The sequence below is a fragment of the Fulmarus glacialis genome, unplaced genomic scaffold (assembly GCF_000690835.1).
Source record: "Fulmarus glacialis isolate BGI_N327 unplaced genomic scaffold, ASM69083v1 scaffold44120, whole genome shotgun sequence".
Lineage (NCBI taxonomy): Eukaryota > Metazoa > Chordata > Aves > Procellariiformes > Procellariidae > Fulmarus > Fulmarus glacialis.
Window position 1 is genome coordinate 15,875 of NW_009189100.1, and position 23,838 is coordinate 39,712.

At 39.2% G+C, this 23,838-nt stretch overlaps 1 protein-coding gene across 1 annotated transcript in view; it reads left to right on the forward strand.

Annotated features, from left to right (window-relative positions):
* LOC104079080 (DDB1- and CUL4-associated factor 5-like) overlaps positions 1–23,637 on the forward strand; it is a gene marked incomplete at its 3' end in the record, with an annotated part of 35,903 nt that extends 12,266 nt beyond the window's left edge. The window contains exons 7-9 of the mRNA XM_009580979.1: positions 305–444; positions 4,696–4,825; positions 23,424–23,637. Of these exons, the coding sequence (XP_009579274.1) occupies positions 305–444; positions 4,696–4,825; positions 23,424–23,637 (484 nt within the window). The remainder of the gene's footprint in view (positions 1–304; positions 445–4,695; positions 4,826–23,423) is intronic.
* Between the last annotated feature and the right edge of the window lie 201 nt (positions 23,638–23,838).

A 23,838-nucleotide genomic window follows, 5' to 3' on the forward strand; every position in this document is an offset into this window, starting at 1 on the left:
TTTCCCATTACCTCTTCCCAAGCTTAATCTGATACAACATGATTTCCATAGCATCTTGCAGTTTCTGAAGTTTTTAATGTGTGGGTTTTGGTCTGAGGGGTTTTTTTCCCTCATAGCATGACATCTTGGTCACTCTACATCGGCTTTTTGTTTGTGTTTTACTCTCATTAAACACAAGGATCTTCTTATGAAGTTACATAAACCTTGTGACTAAGTATTACTACGTAGATAAAGCTGTAAATACTTTGCTTTTTAAAACAACAGCAAAAGAAGGAAGAATGATAATATTGTGTGTCTTTTCCAGCACTGAGACCTTGGATGTGTTCGCCCATGAAGATGCAGTGTATGGCCTTTCAGTGAGCCCAGTAAATGACAACATCTTTGCCAGTTCATCAGATGATGGCCGGGTTCTTATTTGGGACATCCGAGAGTCTTCCCATGGAGGTGAGATCTGTAGATGGAAAAGATCATTGATTTAGGAAGAATTTGGGCAAGGCAGGGAAGGGAAACAGTTCGGTGCTACTGTCTTAAAGTACCAGCATATAGTGCAGGCTAGCATAGAACTTGGTATGAATAGGTTTTAACTTGAGTAAAGAAGCAGTAGAGGACATGTTTCTTCAATAAAAATATCTTGCTAAACTTGAAATCGACTAGGAATGTGGATTTTTTTTGTTTTTGTCTATAGTCTGGGATAAAAAATTTTTGGATGTTTAGAAAGCTGTTATTTTGATTTGAATAATTTTCCAAACCTGTTTATGTACTTCACTGTGACACTGAAAATTGTTCTTATGCATAATGTTTTCTCGTTACATGGAAACTTAGAGCCCTTACGTGATAACAGGGAAGTTGAATTATTACTTCAATCTTTGTTTTCTGAAACAGAACTAAATACTGTAATGAACCTGCAGCTTCTCAAAACACTGCAATCTGTGTTTTTACATCTGCAGTTTTAAGGCCGAAGAATCTCAGTTTGGAACTGTAGTTACATAAATGTGGAGAGGAATACTTCAGTAATTGAATTTCAGTATATGAATACTTAAATAATACTTCAGTAAATGAAGTTGTGAGTTTACCCCATCCTAAAGAACACAAAGCTAAGAATTTAAAACTGAGCAATCTGCAGGGGTACAGAATCTGGTTCCCCTCCTCCATAACTAAAATAAACTTTCATCTTTTTTTGTAAGCTGATTAAATGCAATTACCTCAACGCATAGTTTCTACTTATCTTACAGGAAAGTTGTTTATGGCACTGAAATCTAGTTTATGTATTTTGTGGCAATTTGTACACACTTGTTGTTGGGGCAAAGTTGCTGTTTAACTCAATTAGCTTTTTCCATACCTAGTGAATCTGATAACTTTCTAGACTGCAATTCTGTCCCTTTTTGACTAGGAAATAAAAGCTGAAACAAGACATACTTTATAGTCTCATAGGAGTCTTTTAGAGCCACTAGTATCATGAGGCCTTTATTGAACATGAGTAACCAGTATTAGGTCTTTCTTGATAAGCCCCACCAGAATACTTGGAGCTTATTGATGTCCTCCCTACCCCAGGCATATTGCCTTTGTATAAATAAAAATTAAATATACTAGCACTGCGTTCAGTTTTCAGTAGTCTGATTCTTACTGTGAATTCTGATTCTCTTGTGCAATTGTGATACCCCTTTCCCATCTGGTAATTTTATGAAAACATTCTGAAAAACAATGCACATACTCAGTATATCACAGACTTTAATAGAAATATCTATAATGTCTTTTCTTTGTCTTTGAGGAACTCATTAATAACCTCCCTCTTGCTCAGAAGTCCCTTACTAGCTCAGTGAACTGTTTTCTTCCCTTCAGCCAGTTTCTCACCCCATGCAACTCCCTTTGCTAATCCCAACTGCCTGTAGCTAAACTTGATACTATACCCCATGTGAATTTAGTCCTCATTAGATATACCACTTTTCCCCTGTAAGGTCAGTTACTTTATCAAAGAAAGAGATCAAATTAGTCTGATGTGACTAATTTACCTTTGATAAATCTAAGTGTCACTTCATCCTTATTTTTCTGTTTTCATAATATCCAAGTGATGAGACCAGACACTGAATATGGCTTCCAAATTAGAAATGGTAGAATGCTCCTTTACTGCCTTCTCCTGAACTCTACACCATAAAAATCTGTCTCTGTTAGGAGAACTACCTGTTGCTGACAGTGGGTGTCAACAGTCGGTGGGCCTGGATGCTTAAAAGCATCTGTATGAAGCTGCTCAGTATCGTAAGCTCATGTCCAATCTGATCTGAGTTTCTGAAATTGTATGAAATTAGGTTAGTCTTCCTTTGTTGTAGTTAAACCTTGCTATTGCTTTTACTGTTGCTGAGACTTTGAATGAGAAGAAGTGAAAATGGAACGAAGAAGTGTTGGCTGTGGTATATTTGAGGCTTTTTTTGAGTAGTGTCTTAGGTTTTCTGAATTTTAAATAGAGGGCTTTTGCGTGCTTCTATAGGAGTCCTGAGTCAGCATTTATATGTGAGCCCTGCCAATGTTTACTATAATATGATGCTTGTCACTGTGGTAATCCCCCTTGTCTGCACTGGTATTGTCATGGGAATAGGTGCTATGCCTGCCAGCGTTAAGTATAGTTAGTTACTCTGAGCGGCCAGCTCATTAAGATCTTGCAAATAACCTCCTAGTTTAAAATAGTGCATTAAAAGAAGCTGGAAAAGGAGTTTCATTTCCCTTCTGTTTCTCTCTGTCTTTTACTGCTGAGTGATTTATGCAGTAATTTTTTATAAACCCACTTTTAATTTTTGTTAGAGATGGTGTTGAGCTTCTCCCTTGAGAAACGTTTTTATACTCCAGTGTATAAGAGCTACAATTGTGAATGAGCATGAAGAACAGTAAAAAAGTAATCCCCCTACTTTTCATTAAAGTGACATTAGTTTAACTCCTGTAATCTCTCTTTAATTTGACAGGCTGAAAGGCAACTTTTGATATCTTAGAAGAAAACTGTGGTACCAGGCCAGGCTATTTATAATAAAGAGGTGAAGGAAAACACCAGTATTAGTGACAATGATTTGACTAAACAAACGTACACAAATTAAAAGTTTATTTTAAAAAAACAACTCCTTTATTTGGCAATCTGATGTTGTTTGTTTCTCTACTCAGCTAATGCATGCCATTGCTTCTCAGTGGGGGCTGCCATTTTAATAACACAGTCTTTTATGTCCCATCAGGGATCTGATTTGGTGATGCAAATGTAGAAGGTCAGTTTTGGTGTTAAACCTTATCTGGAGCTGCCAGCAGACCTACAGCAATCTCTAAAGTCTTGGGACAGACTGGCAGAACAAAAGTTTGCTCCTGTTCTTCTCTTTGCCTCTGCCTTATGACAATTAATAGCACCAGGGAGCTTCAGCATTGGTCAGAGACCTTTGTTTTGATCACTGTTAAATGAACACTAAAAAGGAAAGTCCCTGTGTCAAAAAGCTTGTAATAGAGCATAAGAGCAGGATACAGATGGGGTAGGACAAGTAAACGTTAATTCTGTCTCAATTGCTTGATGGGCAGTAGTTTCAGAAGGTATTGGGAATTTGGGAGGGTTATCTGTTTAACCATGTTTTGTGTGTCTTAATGAGGGATACGAGGGAAAAAAATGAAGTACCTTTGGAGGTGCTTGTGGGGCTAAGTGTGCCTGCACAGAGTGGCTCAAATAAGGGCAGTAAGAGAATCTCCCAAGCATGTGAGCAACACAGTGGTTGCATCAAAGCAAACAGTGAATGGAAAAGTCTGGCATAATCCCTGGCTCAAAATAGGCATTGACTCTTGTTTCTTAGTTGAGTGAGAGAGTGGCAGCATGCCACAAAAGATACACACAACAAAGAGAATTAGACTGTGCCTAAAGCCATAAAGCTAGCAGAAAGATACAGAGAAGAATGACAGAGTCAAGGCTTTTTCCCACTCTTCATGGAGGCAGCATTTTGACAGAACGGATAAGCCAGAGTAGCAGGCCAAACACGGTCTTGTTACACTAACCAAGATGAGAGGGAGAGTGTCTGGATGAGCATGTTTTTAACTCTGTGTGTGGACAGCAAAAGCCAACTGTTAACATTTTTATGCAAGAGGAACACCCTTGTCTACTTGTACAGCTACTTGTACAGCTGCTTGTACAGCACTTCAGAGGCGGCATGCCTCTTTTCCCCAGGGTTGGCAGCTTGCTTTGAGCTGAGTTCCATATAAACTTTTTTCCCTTTTTGTAGTATTATTCCCCCATATAAGCAATTGCTGCTACATTTACAGTTTGGGTGATCATCAATGGCTGTGGAAGCTTCCAGATATATATTGCTAGGCAACTTTTAGAAGCCCACCCATGTGTAGTCCTTGTTAGATGACCGTTTGGTCATGAACCTTAAGAAGATTCAAATACTTCATCTTTAAGTGGCTAGTTTTGAACTCTGATAACCTTCCATAAGCAAAATGGTGTCTTGAAATCCAGTATGTGTCCTTTTCCATATTTAGACAAAGTTAATGTACACGTGGGTGGATTTTAAAACCTCAGGTTTTATATTGCTTTGGATGTGTCAGCTTGCGAAATGGTTTGAACATGTCTCCATATCTTCAGATCTTGTTATGCTCTTTCCATATTAAACTGCCAAACTCATTGCATCGTACAGTTGTATGCATTGTTTGTTCTTATGTCTGAAATGTCAACTTTTTCAACAGAGCCCTTCTGCTTGGCACACTACCCATCAGCCTTTCACAGTGTGATGTTTAATCCAGTAGAACCCAGATTACTGGCTACTGCCAACTCTAAAGAAGGTGTGGGACTCTGGGATATTCGTAAACCTCAGAGGTAAGATCTGGCTGTCCTTGTCTTATGCTGTGCTATTTCCTTCCCTTGAGAGGTGATGGCATGCCACTCTTTTTTTTTTTTTTCTTTTAAAGTCAGAATATATGATGGTAAGAAAAGATGCAGAACAAAGTTAAAAGCAATGTTAGTAATGCTGAATTAAATTATTTTGCATAACTAACATTCTTCTTCATACGTATGATCTAATTTGATTTAAAATGATGCTATATTTTCAATGTTAAGGTAAGTGATTTTTTGGAAGCCTGCGTAGCCTCACCACTGCAGATTAACTTGGATTGTTGTGTCAAGTTCGCATCAATGTATTTAGCGCTGGCTTGCTAATACTGGAAGAAGCCGTGGTGTGCACTGCCTGGTTTACAGTTTGTTTTTTCTACACAGCTCAGTTTTGAGTGGCTGACTAGAGACTGTGGTCAAGGCAGCTTTTTACTCAATGCTTAAGAGTTTTATATGACTTCCTAGACACCTGGATAATCAGTTTGGCTGCATAACGTGCTTCCAGATTTGCATAGGATTTTAAACAAATGAAGAGAATAAGTTTGCAATATGAAGTGCGGTTAGACTGGGTTCTAAAGTGGACATATGCAATGTCTGATACCAGAGTTTCGCATGCATGAGAGATTAAGCTTCTGTTAAAGTCTTTTTCAATCTTCCAGATTTTGAAAGTAATTTCCCTTTTTTATCATAATAATCAGAAAAAAAATTTGAGCACCTCAAGTAAATGTTTCTCCCTCCCCCCCCTCCCTTTTATGTTTACATGTTTCCAGTTACAAGTGTCAGTGTAGAAAGGATAATTTCAAAAAAGTGAAAAGAGGGGAAAACAGGTGGTACTTGTTTTACAACGTAGCCTCAGCTATTTAAAATCTTCCATAGCGTACACTTGACTCTCCCCTTATTGGTGAATTTCTTGCAGTATCTAGAAGTGCATATCTCTCAAAATTCTTCTTGGGTTTGTACTCTACAGAGAGAAAAAGCAATCTCATATGAAGTTAATTATAACTGGCTTAAAAAAAATTCTAAAATGTTTAGACATCCATTACAATAGCAACCGAATTATGGTTTCAGGAGAGTTTATTATTCTCAAATTGTAAATATTAATGGTTTGAATTTATTTTTATTTTCAAGCTTGAATCAGGATTTGTATGCTGATGCTGGTGGCTCTAGAGCTTGCTGACATTTGTAAAGTTTGCCAGAGCCCTTGTTGGCAGCTGTTGTACAGTCTGCTATTAAATTTAGGTTTGATAAAATTTAACTGGAAGGGAGTTAGGAAGTTGCCTAAGCTATCTTCTCTTATTCTTGTCAAACTCTTTACATCCAGGTCTTAGTTTGATGTTAGAAAGTTTCTTACTAACTTCAGCATTTACTGGATAGAGGGAGAGAAATACAAGACATTAGGGTTATTTTGCTCTTACAAAACATGTTTCGTGGGTGTTTTGCCATAAAATTTCTGTCATTTTAACTTCAGTTCATGCCTGTTTTTTCTTTGTGAACTAATATGGACAAAGTTGGCTTCATCTTGCCAAGCCAGTTGGCCTTATATTGGTTTTGCAGGATTCTTTGTTTTTCAGCCTCTACCTCAATTGTGTGATTTACAAATTTCCACAGGTTGAGTTCGTCTTGTTTTCAAAAGGGAGTCACACCAAAACATTTCTCTCTTCAGACATTTATTCTCGGAGTGTAAATAGAAAAGGAATGATGTTGGTAGAGCGGTATAGCTTATGTCAATAGAAATTCTATATGGATGCAAAATTTAGATGAAGTCTCTCACTTGGGTAGCAAAGTGAAATGGGATCACCCCTGGAAAGGTTGTACAAGGCTAACAGGAATAGAGAGAATTAAGTATCACTAAGAATACAAGTATTGACGCTGATAAATGCAGAAGCAGATCACTTGAGTAGGGAATTCTCCTCTTACAAATTTTAACAGCTGCTTTCTAATAGCAGAAATAGTGCCTTTTTCTTATTTTTAGCTATTCTCATTAAGACTTTGATCTCCAGAAGTTTCTCAGCTTATATATAAAAGTGTTGATGAGCTGTTGCTTGGGGTGGTAGCAGCTGTCAGGTCATGGAAACTCAGAAGCTCTCCAGTCTAGATGCTATCCTGCCTTCTTCCTCAGTCTTAACCACAAGGCAAAGTGCTTGCTGTGAGCTTGTTGGGGGCTACTGTGTGTGTATGGGGTAATAGTCTGTGCTCACACGTTTAAGGACACGTTTTTAGCTGTATTGTGGCATTGTTCTTTGGGCCCCTCACTACCAGAAGGACATTGAGGTGCTAGAGCGTGTCCAGAGAAGGGCGACGAAGCTGGTTAAGGGTCTGGAGCACAAGTCTGATGAGGAGCGGCTGAGGGAACTGGGGCTGTTAGCCTGGAGAAGAGGAGGCTGAGGGAAGACTTCATCGCGCTCTACAACTACCTGAAAGGAGGTTGTAGTGAGGTGGGGGTTTGTCTCTTCTCCCAAGTTACAAGCGATAGGACGAGAGGAAATGGCCTCAAGTTGCGCCAGGGGAGGTTTAGACTGGACATTAGGAAAAACTTCTTTACTGAAAGAGTGGACAGGCCTTGGAACAGGCTGCCCAGGGAAGTGGTAGAGTCACCATCCCTGGAAGTATTTAAAAGATGTGTAGATGAGACGCTTAGGGACATGGTTTAGTGGGCATGGTGGTGTTGGGTTGACGATTGGACTTGATGATCTTAGAGGTCTTTTCCAACCTTAATGATTCTATGATTCTATGATTCTAATGCCAAATATAAAATAACTGTATCAGAATTTAATTGGTAATGCTTCTTGGCAAGTAATTTGTATTTCTCCAGGTTTAGCACCAGTGTGAAAGACTTAATAACCTTTGACAAATCTGAATTCTACAGTCTTTTTTTGAATGATGGAAGGGGAGGGGAAAGGGTGCCTTATGTTATAACCTCTGGGTTGTCTTGAAGGCCTCGCATAAATCAAATTGGTGGAAGCTTGTACGCTTACATCTAATGGATAAGAGCTGCCTTTTCTGGTCCTAATCTGATCAAACTAAATCTTTCCAATTAAAAAGCTAAATGGTGATGGTTAAACATCATATCTTGCAACTACAGTGCTAAAATTCCGACGTCAATAGGTCACACCACTTTTTCCATGCATAGGGGAACGTGTGCAACACACTTATTGTACAGCTGGACATACACAGCATATGCCATGCAGCTGTTCCCTTAAGCACTGAATTTAAAGCATTTGTACCTACTAGGTGTGGTGCGTTCTATAAAATGGGCACATGCTTCCTGCCTGCAGCCTGCTCCTCCTGGAGGACTCAGAAACAGGAAAGTGAATAGTAAGAGAGAGGCTGCTCCTTATAGAGTAAATGCTGTTGGCTGATATCTAGAGCCTCAGACTTGGGCTGAGCAAGCTGTAATTTAAATGAATGGAGGTGATAAATCTGCTTTCAGCTGCCATTTTTCTGGGACGGCCATCAGCTTTCCTCCTTTGCTTGATGAGAGATGCGCTCAAAACATGGTGAGAAGGATATGCTTGGCTGAGGGAAAGAAAATGGCCTAAAGCACTCTGCTGCCACTGCAGTTTGTTCCCAGGAAACTCTCAGGCAAGAGGAGTCTTCAGAGGGAGCTGTGTCCTGCTAGTGGGCTGCCAAATCTAGAGTCCCTCATGTTTAAATAAATTAGACTGGATTTTTAGTCTTTATTAAAGTAACAGAGCATTTGCCAAAACTCCCACTGGTCTCTGCAGATCTAGTTTGCTAATCTAGAAATACGGAACTTGATTTTTAATGTATTTAGGGCCAATTCACTTTGTCTTATGAGGAAACAATTTTATTAATTTGTAGATCAGTTGAGATATAATCCTCACTCCAGTGAGGAAGTGGAAGCCAGAATTTAGGTTTTCATCTGTGGGTTTTAGTTTGTTACAGTCTCTTCTGGGGAAAATACACTGTGAACTTAATTATCAGGAAAAAAAAAAAGTTTTTTGTTACGAAGTAATCCACATAATGCTCTAAGTACTTGTGGCAAACATTACATAGAACTGAAGTTGGTATGTGAGGGAGTTTGTGTATATTTTCCGTATTCTTATTAATAATAAAGGACACAAAGTGTAGTTTCAGGTAAGATGTGTGCCAAAAGCATTTTGGCTGATGAATTTTATAGGCAGAGTGGGTTAAACAGCCTTGAAGTTCTCCATAATCCAGTGATAAACAGGAAGCTGCCTGTGTAACTTGCGTGCCAGAACACTAGCACAGCAAAGAAGGGCTACTGCATCAGCTGCTTTTCTCATTGCTAATGGTGGAAATCCTTGCTTCCCTACAGGTTTGTAGCTCTCTTTTATACTGTCATCAGTATCCAAGAAAACGGAACACTGCCTGAGGTGTAGGAAGGATGAGGGAATAGAGGCTTTTGGGGGACACGATGTGGAAGTATTAACTTGCTGGGATTGTTGAATAGCACAATATATAACTATAGTATAAAATTGCTAGATCTGTCTATTCCTTCCCTAGCCTACCTTTTTATTTCCATTGCTGCGTCTGAAGTTCACTTGTGAGAGACTTTATTTTATGCCATAAGCTGTCAATGGAAATTCCTCCTTTCCTTCAGTATTGATGTAATCCTTCATAACACTGTGGCCATCGTGGGAGTTTTTCAGTCCTATTGTTCCACCTGTGGTGCTAGCAGAAATGACTACATCAGGTAAACTTTAGCTGTTTTGTCACGATGTGTGGTAGTGGGGTTTTGATTAGGGGTTGAATGGGTAGGAAGAAGGGGACAGATACTTTTGTAGATACTTTTAGATGTTTGCCGTGGATTGCCAAAATAGTAACTTCCAGTGGGTTAAGCAGGGTGCAGCACTCCTCCAATATGGGAAAAGTGAAATGGTTATATATAGTTAATAATTTGCTACTAGTATAACACTTCATGTAAAACTCATTTTCCCCAACTACCATCCTGTTTTCTGTCACTTCTCAGATGGAAGCAGAGTTAAACTGTTGCAGCCACTACTTGGTTTGCTTCGTAACTGGAGAGTGTTCTGGGGAATTCTCCTGCCACTCCCTTGCAAAATCCAGAAAGCAGATAAAAAGCCTGGAATTCCAAAGACTAGCTCTTTGTGGCCAATAGTAGTGCTGTAGCTAGCAATACCTTCACGTAACATATATTACAGCCAACAGCAATAGCGCGGTAATACTCTTCACAGATATAGGTGAGGTTTGATAAGCCCACAGGATTCAGCTGGCCTTCACTCATTTGAAGGGGATCAGGCTTAATGCTGAATTTCTGGTTTTAATCAGCAGAGGCTCCTCAGATGAAGTATAGTTTTTCCTTAACTTTGTTCAGCTCGATGATGCACTGTCAGAAAAGGGGTGATTTGCTGTTAACTTCTAAACTTGTATGGCAGTCAGTGGAATATGGCTAATTGTGCAGTTTTAAACTAATAGCTCTAAATTTTCAAAATCTTGAATGGAGTAGTGATATCCTAGTAGGTTAGAGAATTCAGATGTAGATTCCACTGCTTGTCAGAAAAAAATGAGCTGCATCTACTTATTTATCTGGAAAATCTGAGGATTTTTAAACCAGTATTTTTCTCCAAAATACACTGCTCTTCTCCATTTGGGTTATAGGAGAATATGTCTTCTGGCTTGCTGTTACATGCTTCCAGCCAGGAGAGTTGGTTTTTTCTGCTTTACTCAGGCAACACTAAACACCTCTATTAAAAATAAAATATTTTTAGGGTTAGAAAAAAAGTCCTGATTATAGGTAGATTTTATTCATATACTGTGAAATTGGTTAACTTTCTGATGGGAAGCTGGGAGTGCTTTATGCTTGGCTGCTACAGTGAAGAAGGTAATTGAAAAGCCAGCATTTCTTGGCATGCATGGGGAAATTTAGAAACAGTTGCACAGCTCTGAATTGTGAAAAGTTTAGCTCCCTTCACATAGTCATAATTTGATTAGTCTTGCTGACTGAGTCAGGATACAGAGGCGGATTCATTTTGCTTTTTCCCAAAGTTCATTCACAGCTTGATACCTCTTCTGTCTCAGATTTAGTGCAGCAATTGAGGTTCCCCCCTTCTTCCCCAGTATACTAATAAGATCTGAATGTGGTAGCCTGGCTCCTCAAAAATAGCATATGAAGCACTGTTAAAATAGAACTAATATAAGCCCAGCATGATTTCAAGTTGACTGGAAATCTTATTTTTCTATTTTTCGAATGTGTGAGTATTGCCATTCTTTCAGGTGGACGTTAAATTGAAACCAACTGTATTGTTTCTTTTTTAAAAACAGTGCATTGAAAAGCTTAAATGTGGTCTTGATTAATGAGGCTGTTGTAAGGCACTCACACCACTAGATGGGGTCTGGAAGCTGTGCCTTTTTTAAGAAAATCAAAAAAGGCAAGTCTGTGCATCTTAAACTGTTTACAATAAAATATGTATTGCAAATATGTATTGTTACAAAATTGCTGGGGGCAACTCAGCGAGTCAGTTTACATATGTATTTCAAGCAACGACTATGTAACTCAAGCTATTTGTGTGTACTCATGTTCTCCCTTCTTCCCTTTTTCCACACAGCCCCATGAGAATAAACTATAAGCAGAGAGTGTTTCTGCTTTACACTTGATTTTTTATGTTCCTGCAGTACAACATAGTGTTCCAGAACACTGGTCTTGAGTATTGAGTTCTGGGGACAAAAGCGTTCTCAGAACTCAATACTCAAGTACTGCATTCAAGCTCTGAGTGAGGTAGAAATGCTTACATGTGATAGGCCTTTTTAAGATTCTTCTGAAAGTTCAGAGGGCCTGTGTTGTCTGTGAAGTTACAAGTCAACGTATTCAAAAAGCCCAACGATGAGTTAAAAAAATCCTTGACCACCAGGGCAAACCTGGTATCCCTTGGTGACTGTAAACCTTAAGGCATATTTTAAAAGCTAACTTGATTATACAAGTCATAATAAGCCCAAGTTAAAGGAGTGTCAATTTCAGTGTTTTCTATCAATGCTTTACAGACAAAGCTAAACAGGAACATTAATTCAACTTTGATTTCTTTCTTTGTCTTGGCTGAGGAGTAACTGCAGTTCAGAGCCTTTTTAAGCAAACTTTTTTAGCTCACATTAAATGAACATTTGTGTCTCAAAACACTGATCAAGAAGGCTCTCTTAGTGGACTTCAAATTAACATCAAATTTGCTTCCTGCACTGAGAATTCAGAGAAAGCAAACTCCCAAGCTGTGGATGAGGAATACCTGTTGTTAGATATCAGTGAGTCATCTAGTGATTAGCTCATTAAGTAGTAAGCAAAATATAGAGATGGAAATGTCTTCCCTGTAATAGACTAATTAGATTCAGGGGGATCTTGAGGGAGGACTCTTCTTAGCATGTTTGTGAATGTCGGGGTGTGTTGATCTTGCCAATGTGTGGAGGACTTTGAAGGATGTGGCTGTACTGTGCTGCTGGTCTCCAACTGGCAGTGTGTTCTCTGAAGTCTTTGTCTTGAACAGAGCTTTTTCTGCCAAGTGCTAATTACTAGGTGTTCAGCTTAGTCATTCTGCTGCAAGAAAACACAATAGAACTCTTAAAACAATGTACTGAATGCATAACTTCCGGTCCAAATCTATTGGAAATCACAGGTACTCAGTGCTTCTGAAAATCCAGTTCTTGGCTCCTGATTGCTTTGCCTTATAGTTTCACTTGTTCCATTTAGTTCACAGCCTTTTAAAGACCTGATGAGTATTACCTTCTCATTTCTGGATCAGTGTAATGGTCTCTGATGGCAAGAGAAAAACACTGTTTGTACTACATGACTTCTTTCTGCAGAGGGATATGGAATATCTCTGTACCCATGGTAATTTAAGGACGTAGAAGTCTTGCAGGTGGTTTATGTTAGATTGACATGCTGACTTGTAGTTGGAGAAGCTAGGTTTCAGGTTCACAAGTCCTTTGTCAGTTTTGAAATAAGAAGTGGTAGCTGCCAGAACTACAGGCAATTTGAGAACAGTTCTTCAGAGTTTAGTTAGATGCATGTCAAATAGACCATCTTTGCAAGAGAGGGCTAAGTATTACCTCTGAACAGGGGCATGGTTTATTTTGCTGGGGGGGGGCGTTGTTGATGGGTATGAGTGCAAGTGAGAGGGAAGAAAGGGAGAAGATGAGTATTTGCAGCTCTGTCTGTATCACAGGTGATATTTATAGCCAGTTACATAGAGAGGACTTTAAAAAACCTGTGTGGTGATGTGGAAGGTATTCTAAGGTCATAAAACCAGCATCGTAACTGAGTCCAAGTCCATAGATTTTGGTCTCCAATGGTTGCCAATTTTAGTTTCCAGACTCATACCTTGAAGGTACTTGATCCTTAAAGATCATACCAGAAGAACAGAGACAGCAGTTATTTTCCAAGAAATGCTCATGCACATGCTGAGTTTTATACTTTCTAGCTTACCTTCCTGAGCTCACTCTAAAAAGTAGCTGTTGCCTAGTTTTATCTATGTGTTACCAAGATGTCTGGTGTGTTGGCTGAAATACTGAGCTTCTGGAAGTGCAAGTGTGGGATCCGGTATTGTTGATGATTGTGTTGCAGGGGATATTAATCCAGGGGGTAACCACAGGTTTTGCTTCTGACAATGAGTTTAGTGAGGTTCAGAGCTCTTTAGAAGATAGAACTGGTGGACTGGGAATTTTCTCAAAGTGACGTCTTTGGTTGTAATTGTTTTTTCCGTTCAGGTTTTTAATAAGGTGTTCCATGATGGCTACAGGAGTGGGATGGCAGGAATAGTATGTGGAGATTTAAGGTTTTTCTTCGACTGTTTTGCATTTTGACCCTGCATGTAAAGGAAAGAAGCTTGTGATTCTAATCACTTCTAATGTGTGTGCTTTGGGATTGCAAAGCCCCTGCAGATGGAGGAGTCCTCTACATCATTGAATTGGCAACTACCTGTTTAAATTATTTCAATGCAATAGAAGTGTGCTGCATGTTTCTGTTTGGAGACCTCTGTCAGTCCTGCTCTGAGCAGAGCACTGTATTAATGAGTGCCGGAAAAATGTGTGTATCTTGGCAACCACTTTTTCATTGTCAAGCTTATCAGTTCATTTCTTTCCCTTCCCAGTTGAACCATTTGTTGTGAATTTTGACTAACTTCACACTGCTTAAAGTAATTCATTTAGCTAGGCTGCAATACAACAAATTCTAAGTGCTATTTAGGCACTCACCAGTATGGGTCAACCACACCACCTCAAATAGTTCAAATAACTATTTGTCTTCTCTCGCAGTTCAGGAAATACAACTCGTTCCACACATGTACCATCCTCATCTGTTTTGCTTCTGTTCTACTGAGGCAGCTCAACTGATCTGTGTCTCAACCTAGAATTTGAAGTTCTCCTGACGAGGTCCAATTTGGTATATTTGCCCCAAATAACACAGAACCTAAACTTAGATATTTTTTCCCCTATTTGTTTTCTATTATTTCTTAAAAGTTCCTTTTAATGTCATAAAAAGTGAGCTGATTGTTGCTTATGTTCATGGGGATTGAATTATTCTTCTCTGGAAATCTTTGGGATGTGTTGAAGAAACTTTTGAATGGTAACGGCATCTGGGGGAGTGGTATTTTTGGGATGTTTTTTGGCTTTGTTTTCCTCATTGAAACGGTAGATAGATCTCCAAACTGTTTGCCACAGTTTAGCCAAAATCAAATTACTTCTTTAGTGTTAGAAACATCTAAGGTAGCCTCCTCTGCCTTTCTAGTAGGGGGCCACTGAAGAAAAAAGGGAGTACTTGCAAATAAGCCTTTTTGACTTTGGGCAGAGACATGGTGACAATCATTAAGCCTTTAGTCATGCTGACGGCTTAAGTTGTATTTCTGCTGGGAAGAGCACTTTCCTGCATATGGACTACTTTTTTGTGGTTGCCACTTTCAGCTTTTTTTTTTTCTTTCTTTCTTTTCTTTTTCCCTTTTAAAGACAGAAGTGCTGTGCTAAAATTGCAAAAGATGTAAATCAGTGAATTTATTGCTAGATATTTTTTACTCTTAAGCAAGTGATCTTTTCTGTTGCTGGTGTGAGCAGCAACTAATAGTCTAGAAATACTTAAGTGTGCAAGTCTGCTGAATACTGCCTGGTATTCAAGTGTGTGAAGCAAATACACCCTCCTTTAACGTCTTGTCCTTATTGCGGAATTAACTGGGACAGTACAGTAGGAAGGGCCCTCTCACTTAGCTTCTGTTTTAGATGTACACATTCCTTATCTCATTTGCAGTCCTGCTTTATGCCTGACCTTGTCAGCCCCTCTTGGGATAGAGGGTTTATCTTAGCTTTTTCTATGTTTAGGCTGGTATCCTTCCTGTAGTGGAGTGTATTCAGGTTAGTTCACTGATGTGCAAACTGAAGATCTTTGAAGTTTTTTTTCAATGACAGAGTGAAAGATTTTTTACTTTCCTCTGGCATCCCCAGATTTGTTGATCAAACACTTAACTGAGTTTTGGAGTACCGAGGTTCAAATTGCATAATAAAAATGTGTATTGTTGGTAGTTCAGCTTTTAATTCTTTGTTGTTCTCAGATGGGGGTATGGTGACTCTTCTTCTGTTCAGCTTTTCCTGTCTTGATTTAGTAGTTTTCTCAAACCTTCATTAGTTAAAATTACACTATCCATTGCAGATAGTTAGCCCTCCATCATATGCATGGGGATTCTCTGATTTGAAGATTAGACTTTTTCACATCTACCAGCATCCCCTGGTTTGGTTCTGGCCAGGCACTTTAAGCTAGGTGCTGTCCCTTTGCTCTGTGGGATCCAGCTTGCTCCCAGAAGCAGCGGTGGTATTCGGGTTTTTAATTTTCAAGAATATAAGTAGCTTCATGTGATAAACAAGAAATCAGGAAACCGGTTTTGTTTCACAGTGTTGGGTAGGTCTGTTGATTGACCTCTCTTGCCCTCAGTTTTACCTGTGTCAAGGAATGGAAATACTGCCTACTTCAAAAGCCTCATGATGCTTAATCTTTTTGCTAGCTTTGAAATTCCATAACGCACAGGCCTTCTAAAGCAAGAACTTGAAGTGCAAAGTATTGTCCGTGCAATGCAAATTTAAAAAGTATAAAATAGTAATCTGTTGTTCAAAAGAAGCTCTGATTTAATGGGGTTTTGTAGCCTGTTTTCTTAAGGAAATAGGTCTGTGATCATATAAGCCTTGCCCTAATCACCTTTATGCCTCATTTCAATGAGGAGGGAATTAAAATGAGGAAAGGAATTAAAAGAGATACCATTTTTTGTTTAAAAAAAGAAAATAATTTGGTGGAACCAACTTGATGAGACCAAAGTTGTGTGTGCAGTTGCATTCAGTTAGCTTTACATGATAATTTCTATTCATCTTGTGCCTGTTAGAGGCAAAAGCTTTGTTGATTCAACACTGCACTGTGCTTCTGCAGGAGCATCTTGGATCTTGCCGCTTTTCCTGTCAGAAGAAAGGCCTACTTTCTTGTTGTTGCTCTTTTCTTTAATTTCAGCTTTTGTAGCTTTGGTAAATACTGGTAAATATTGTAGCTTTTGGTAAAAATTCATGCAGCTTTGCTGGAGAAAAGAAGGGGGGTGGGTGTATATATATTATTGGATGAGAGAACAAATCTGGCTGATGTTACTCAGCTTTCCTAATGCAATACAAGAATTGCAGCACAGAAAACGTGTGTAGGAAAAAATGCTTTGTAGGACTACAGTATTGATACGTGACTGCTTTTGCATAGACACTAAGGTGTGAAAATGGATTTACTCTTCAGGAGGAATTACCAACTTTTACACTCAGATTGTTTTTCTGAGGTAACATTCTCTGGTATCCATGTTCTTCGTGTTATACTGACTTCGGTGTGTGCTTCGTTTTGGAAACAGCTCCTGTTCCTTCACTTGGTCTAAAGGTCATCTTCCCATGCCATGTCTGGCTGTATTTGCATCTTCTCTGTCTGGTTATCTGATGGAACCTACCGCTTTGTGTTTTGCTGGATTTAGCTGAGCAGTGTTCTCTCTCACAGTCTGTACTCCATCCTACAAGGTACTATTTCTGAACGGGCTGAATAATGGACTCTCTAGAATTTAGGGATTAGAAAAGGAGGAAAATGATCAGGTGATTTAGCTGGCTTGCTTGTCGTTGTTGGACAGTTGCTCTTTACTTTGTAGTCTCTACTTTCTTTTCTTCTTTTAATCTGGCTAAAAGTTTTTTTTTCTTTTCCTGCAAAACTTTTTTACTATCTGCTAGATCTCATTTATTACTTTTGTTACAGTAACACCTAGATGATTCAAGCAGAGAATGAGAATAGGACACTCTTCTGCCTGCTGACTCTTGGATCTGTAGTGAGGGCAAGCCTAGGACAGTGAGAATGTTTGGGAACAGGTCTGTAATAAGACCAAAACAAACCTTGGATAGAGCTGGAGGAGGATGTGAAACATTCAAACAAATAGGGGTTTTTTTTGTTTGTTGTTGTCATTTGCTACTGTTTAATTGCTGTAATGGCAGAGGTAAGCCTTAAGTCCTAAAAGGATAAAAGTAATACAGATGAGAGGGAGAGTTTAGTATACTTTATGCCTCTGCTCTTGCATCTTCCTCAAAATACTGAAATTCTGTAGTTTTCTTCCTGTGAATGAAGGCAGAATAAAGGAAAACATAATGCTTTTTGGAGAGCTGCCTAAGATCACTGGTGGAGCAACGTTAGCATTCAGTGATTCAGTTAGATTATAAGGGCCAAACCACGCAAGCCTTTGCTGTTACGAGGTTTGGCTGCTCTGGATACGTAAATCTGGTGATGTTTGATGTTCTTAAGGCTCCAGATTCTGAAGTCAGTTATCAGATAAGAATCGCTTTTATTAAAAAAAAAAAAAAAAAAATTATTGCCCTCCTGGTTTGGAGGGAAAGGTGAAGCTTCTGTTCACCTTAGAGCTGCCACACATGAAAGTTTATTAATGATGGGAGATTCCTTTTTTGTACTAATTTGCATTTTCCTGACCCTAACAGTAAAGAGCAGAAGGAATGAGGCATTCTTGAATACACAGAATCTTCACCCTAAATTCCCTACTTTTACAGTCTTGGTGGATGCAGTTGATTTTACTTGTATGTTCTTTTTGAAGGAAAGCAAAGGTGTTTAGTTTTGCTAACAATACACAACCTTTATTTTATTTGGTTATTCTTTGAAGTCCAAGCAAATACCCCTTACTTCCTGTTAAGGATTCTGGGGGATGTAGTTCTTGAATAGAGTTCTTGTAAAGGTAGTGAGGTAATCAGAAATAGCGATGACAGAATTTAGAAAAATGAGCATGTTACTGAGAAATAATAAAATCCTGAATATGGCTTTTGTACGTATGGACTTCCTTCACGTTTGTTAACGCTTGTGAATACATCTGCTTTTCAAAGAAACTATCTTGAGATTTCTGAGAGACTTGTAATCTACTTTAAAAAAAAAAAAGTATGCATATTAGTTGATCTTGTGCTTGCTTTTCTATTATTGGTTAATTTGGCTCTTTCTAAATGTTTGCTCCAGACTAAATAAGAATTGTGTGTGTTTTTACACACACAGAATAACTTTCTTCCAAATAAAAACCCAAACCTTTCTGCAGTTTTCCAGACCAAGATTCTGTTTGCCAAGTTTCATTCCAGTTCTTTTTGCACAGTTAGAAGTTCCTCAATTTTGTGGTTACAGAAATGCTGACAAACACAGTTGTATGCAATGGTGTGTATTAGTTACGAGCATTCAATTCATTTTTTCCTTTTAAGGTCATTCTTTCATTAAGTTAGTTTCACACACTGCTGTTTATGATATCAACACTTTCTCCCTTCCTTCCTTCCTTCCTTCTCCCTCTTAAATGACACTCATTTCCCAAGGACAGTGTCTCTACTGCAGTTCACTGTCAGATTTGTAGCTTATCAAGAGAAGCTATTCAATGGTTTTATTTAATGGTTCTATTTAATGCTGTCATGCATGCTGCTTTTATTTTATTTCTACCAAGACACTGATCTTCTCTCAGTTTTAATGGCCACTGTCTGTTGCCAAGCTAATTTTTGAATAGCCTGGGTTAAGCTTATGTTCCCACTCAGGCAGTCGACTTTTCAAAAAAGCAGGAAACAACTTCTTTGTTTAGAAAAGGGGAGAGAGGAGGAGAGGGAAATGCTTGTTTCAGGTACAGACTTTTCCTGCAAATTCTGAGTGCAGTGAAGACTACTTCTTCCCTCACCCTACTAGCTGCCAGTAGAAACGGATTTATTTACGTTAGTGGTGCTACTCTTGGATTGAAAGCCTTCCATTGTTTGGCTGAGCTGGTATTTAGTTAACACTTGAGTGCTGCCTGTGTGCAGCATATCCAACTACAGAAATGACCATATTGCACAGAACTGTCCATTCTCTCCCTCCTCAGCCTCCCTCCAGCTCCAGCATGTGTGTTTGGATTGTAATATTCCATCTGTGGGCTAAATATTTCTCTTAATCATACAAGATGACTTTTTTAAAAACTCAGCAGTGCATGTCTCTCTCTCTATATTGCTTCCAGAGCTGGTAGGCAACATCAGCATTCCACGGCTGGCTGGGTGAGCCAAATTTGGAAGCAGACTAAATCCCAGAGTAGTCTGGTCTGGATTCATAAAGATAATGCCTCTGGCAGAAAGGGCACCCATCTTGTTCAGAGGTGCTCTTTTAGGACTGTCTTCAGATTTCTCACTAGCTGTGATGGTCCGTGTCTTCGAGAGGAGAGTATTGCTTTTAGTCTGATGCATCAGTAAACTTTTTAGTAACTGCAGGAAGGTGTTGCCTCTGAAATTCCTTTGCTGGAGCATGCAATAAGGATCAGGCAGAAGTGGCAGTTCTAACGTGAGTAACATATCCAAGTGTAGACATGCTACACTGCTCCACGTAATCCTGTGTGAAAAAATCCAAAAGTAGCACTGGCTATAGGTAAAGAGCAGCACCATGATGCAACCGGGAAAGTGGAGATAGTAATTTGAACACTGAACGTGCTTAAACACAGCTCTCCCCTTCCTTCCTTTTCCCTCCCCACCCCAAAAAAAGAAAAAGAGCAAAAGCTCTGGTTCTGATTAGTTTGAAGATCTTTAGAGCTTCTTGATTGAGACATCCTCTTTAGTACTAATGAGTATTAGTACTGGTTTAATACTGTAAAAAGTAACATAACGTTCCCCAGCTTCTTTCTTGGAGATGGCTGACTGCTTTTTTCCTGCAATTTTGGTGGAGATGGAATACTCTAAAAGACATCTTGGGCAATTATTATTCTTTTCCTAAAGCCAGCATGGTTGTTCTATAATCAACTAAATTTTATAAAGGAAGATACTGAAGTCTTGAGGTTCCTCAGTTCTAAATACTGCTACCATGTGTACTGCCTGCAGTAGGAGGCAGAGGAAAAGAGATTTCTATATGTCCTTTATGTCCTCTGTTTGTGAGCTGGGTTCCTAGCTTTTCCACCAAGATGGAGCCATGAGCTGCACTCCGTCCATACCCACCCCCATCATATTTCTGACCATATCTCTCAGATGTTCTCTTGTAGGAGTAGAGAGAGAGCAAATCTTTCTCCTCTGTTTGGGTCAAGAAATGAATGTTTGGGGGGGTTTAGTGTCAGTTTGTCTCTCTCCATCCCCACCTAACTACCTGCTGCCTCTTTTCATAGCTTGTTAGATGAAAACACTATGCAGTTAATTTAACAAACCCTTTCAAAGAGGCAGAGAGGAAGCAAGTAGGGTGAGGAAAACAGAAAACCACTGTCTTGCGATTAGTGCAGCAAAGTGCTGCACTTGGAGCTATAGAGTCTGATTTTTGGGGACAGAATTCAGGCAAGTGGGGAAAGTCATCAGCATGTCGCTCTTATATATGAATGGCAAATGGCTGTTTTAGCATTTCTTTCTCTATCAACCAAACTTAGCCCACTGCCTCTTTTATTAGTGTGGGGTTTGTTTTTTGGGGGGGATTTGGTTTGTTTTTTTTTTTCCTTTTTCCTTTGAGCCAAATATTCAGGGAATTGCAACACAAACTGTGTTTCCATTACATGTGTAGCTGAATTGTGTGGAGTAAGGGTATGAGGTAGGCAAAGCTGTGGATCTTTTGAGGGGTCTTAACTATGTAGCTCCTTAATTCCAGACTTCTTATGTGTGTATATGATCATAATTTCTGAAGTTCTAGCCTTTCTTACTTCATTTAATTTCTGAAGTAAAATATTCTTTTAGAGCTTTGTTACATTAAAGTTACTGAAACACAATGCAGAATTCAACTCCAAGAGGTGTTTTCTTTGATAGCTTTGACTGCTATAGGAGCTTAATAAAAACCTCTGTAAGCAGAATGGAAGCTAATTTAATATTATACTACAGTTACTATAAAATATAATCTCAAGATATTTCAGGCAGGGCATAATAATAGCAACCATGGAAACTTTGCTTGAAGTTTTGAAAGGATGGGGCGTCTGGTAGGCTCACTCACTTGTAGGCAGGAGAGAATTCCGGGTTGCGGTTTAGATTGAGGGGGACAACTGGTAATGAGGAGAGGGGCTTAGTCTTGGTGCAGCAGTGGCTGCACCTTAACATTAAGTCTGGTTGGTGCATATATATTATGGTGTTCCTATCCATGGTGGAGAACTTGAATATTTTTATAGAAATATTGACCTTTCTTAGTCAAAAAAATCTGGGTTTATTTCTTCTGCGTGTTTTTTAGGTTGAGGTTTTGGTTGGGTTTTGTTTTGGGGGTTTTTTTTGTTTAATTTTTGTGGTGTGGTTTTTTCCTTTTTTTTTTAAGGAAGTGGAAACTTCCATAGAAAAAATTTTTGGCTTACACAAACCTATCAGGAGAGGGGGAGAGGGGGGAAAAGTCACGTGTGTTTTGGGGTTAGTTTTGTTTTGTTTTTAATGCCTGACTGAGTATTTTGAGCTGGCTGAGTACTTTATTGATCTTGATGAACAGAAACCAGGACTGATGAGGGGGATCTTGTCTCTAAGATTACAGTTTCTAGTATTAAATTTTCTCATGTTTTTATTAAAAACCATAAGCGCTATTAAGAGAAGCTCAGCGGCTTTGCCTAAGAGGGGGAGAATGCACACACATGTGAGAGAGCAGGACTCTTCATCCCGATACAGATGTTCAGAAGTTTCGGGGCCCAGCTTGAAGCTCTCGCTAGTAGGCTTTGAAAATGTGACTTCTGGTTCCTTTGTGGCACCCTGGCTTTGACTGTTCAGTTCACAAAGTGTGTGTGTGTGTGAGGACAGCGTATTTCTAGTGCATTCATTATATGGAGTCTTCTATTTTGTTTTTGGTTTTGTTTAACTCTGGCTTAGGAACAATAGTTTTTTAACTTTACAGTATCTCATGTAATGATGCGTGCTTCAACCTGCATGGAATGTGGCTTCCCATCCATGTGGAGTGACTCATTTTTCACAAATGTTGAGGCAGAGGGCTACATCAGAATGTGTAATGCATTAAAATCCATGAATAAACTTCCCTCTAGAATCTGCAAATTCTGTGCTGGCATGCCTTGTCTGGTCCAGAAAGTGCATAAACGTCACAGGTCTTAACAAGATTTGATGGGGATTGCTCAAAACCTGTTAACAAAAGGTCGAGCTCTGGCACTGCTTAAAGAGGTTTCAGTGATCACTGGACAAAAAAGGGATAAAATGTTTTCCTTCTTTGTCTCCCTTTCCATACACACAGTCATTTCAAGTACAGGGATTGAATTAAGTCTTTGAAAAAAACAGAAAGCCCGTACAATGCAAGTTGAATTTCAGGTATGCTTTGATTATCTTTAGGGTCCTGGATTCCATATTCTGTTACTGTTTTAAAGAGAGAACTTGGAAACTTGTGACCCTTCCTTTTTGTTGTGTATATGTCAGTAAGAACTGATACAAATACTCCAGCTCTGATCATACAGCCTTATATGGGACAAGGAAACTAGCTAATTCAACCATGTGAGCGTTTTAGGTAATAGTGTCACGTGGTAGCATGATTGTCTTGCCTACCTGGCAATATTTTTAGATGAAGCAAGTTTGAGATTAGCTAAGTGACTTATTTTAGCATTTCTTGCAATAACTTGCTAGTTATTGGCCTTTTATTTAAGACGGCTGGAACTGATTGTACAGTTCAAATATCCTCCGATGCCCTGTAGAAATGTAAATAGAAGACGAAGTGAGATAATGGTCAGAGTATGTACAATTGGAGAAAATGCCACCTGGTGCCAGAGTAGAGGGAAAAAAAAAGTTTGGGCTGGCTGGATTCAGGCACCAGCTGAACAAAAAGAGCTGAGTGCTGGTAAGGTCTCAAATGCAGACATCCCAGAAGTACAAGAATAGCCTTTTTACGGGTAAGGCTACTCTGTGAGACTTTGCTCCTATGCAGAAAATGTATTTGCTATTAACAAAACTACTCGCACTCTTTAACTTTTCTCTTCTGAAGACTTTATAGTCTTAGCATTTTGATAGTTTGTCATTCAAGTTTTGAATCACGTTTGTTCATGAATTGATGCTTTGAAGCAGAAACTAAATACGATTATAGTTTACTGGGCTTGTTTGTTTGAAATGACACAGTAAGGTTAAAAGAGAGAGTTCTGTCTTTCAGTAGTTCAGTTCATATGCATGGCCCATCTCACTTGTATCCTCTGTCTTTTCCCAGTTCGCTGCTCCGCTACGGTGGAAACCTCTCCCTTCAGAGTGCCATGAGTGTCCGGTTCAACAGCAATGGAACCCAGCTGCTGGCACTGCGTCGGCGCCTTCCCCCGGTCCTCTATGACATCCACTGCCGGCTGCCTGTCTTCCAGTTTGACAACCAAGGGTACTTCAACTCGTGTACTATGAAGAGCTGCTGTTTTGCAGGTGATCGTGATCAGGTAATAAGCAAGCAGTGCTGTCCTGAGTCTCCAAAGTTTCCATGAGTGTTTGAAAACACCTCTGTAAGGTTATTTTTTTTTTTTTCTGATTCAGGAGATAAAACAAGAGGCAGGACACGTGTAGGCTTACCTCGGAACTGTTTTGCAACGTAGGCTCTGAAAGAAGAAAAACAGATACCAAAGCACGTGATAAATTTTACC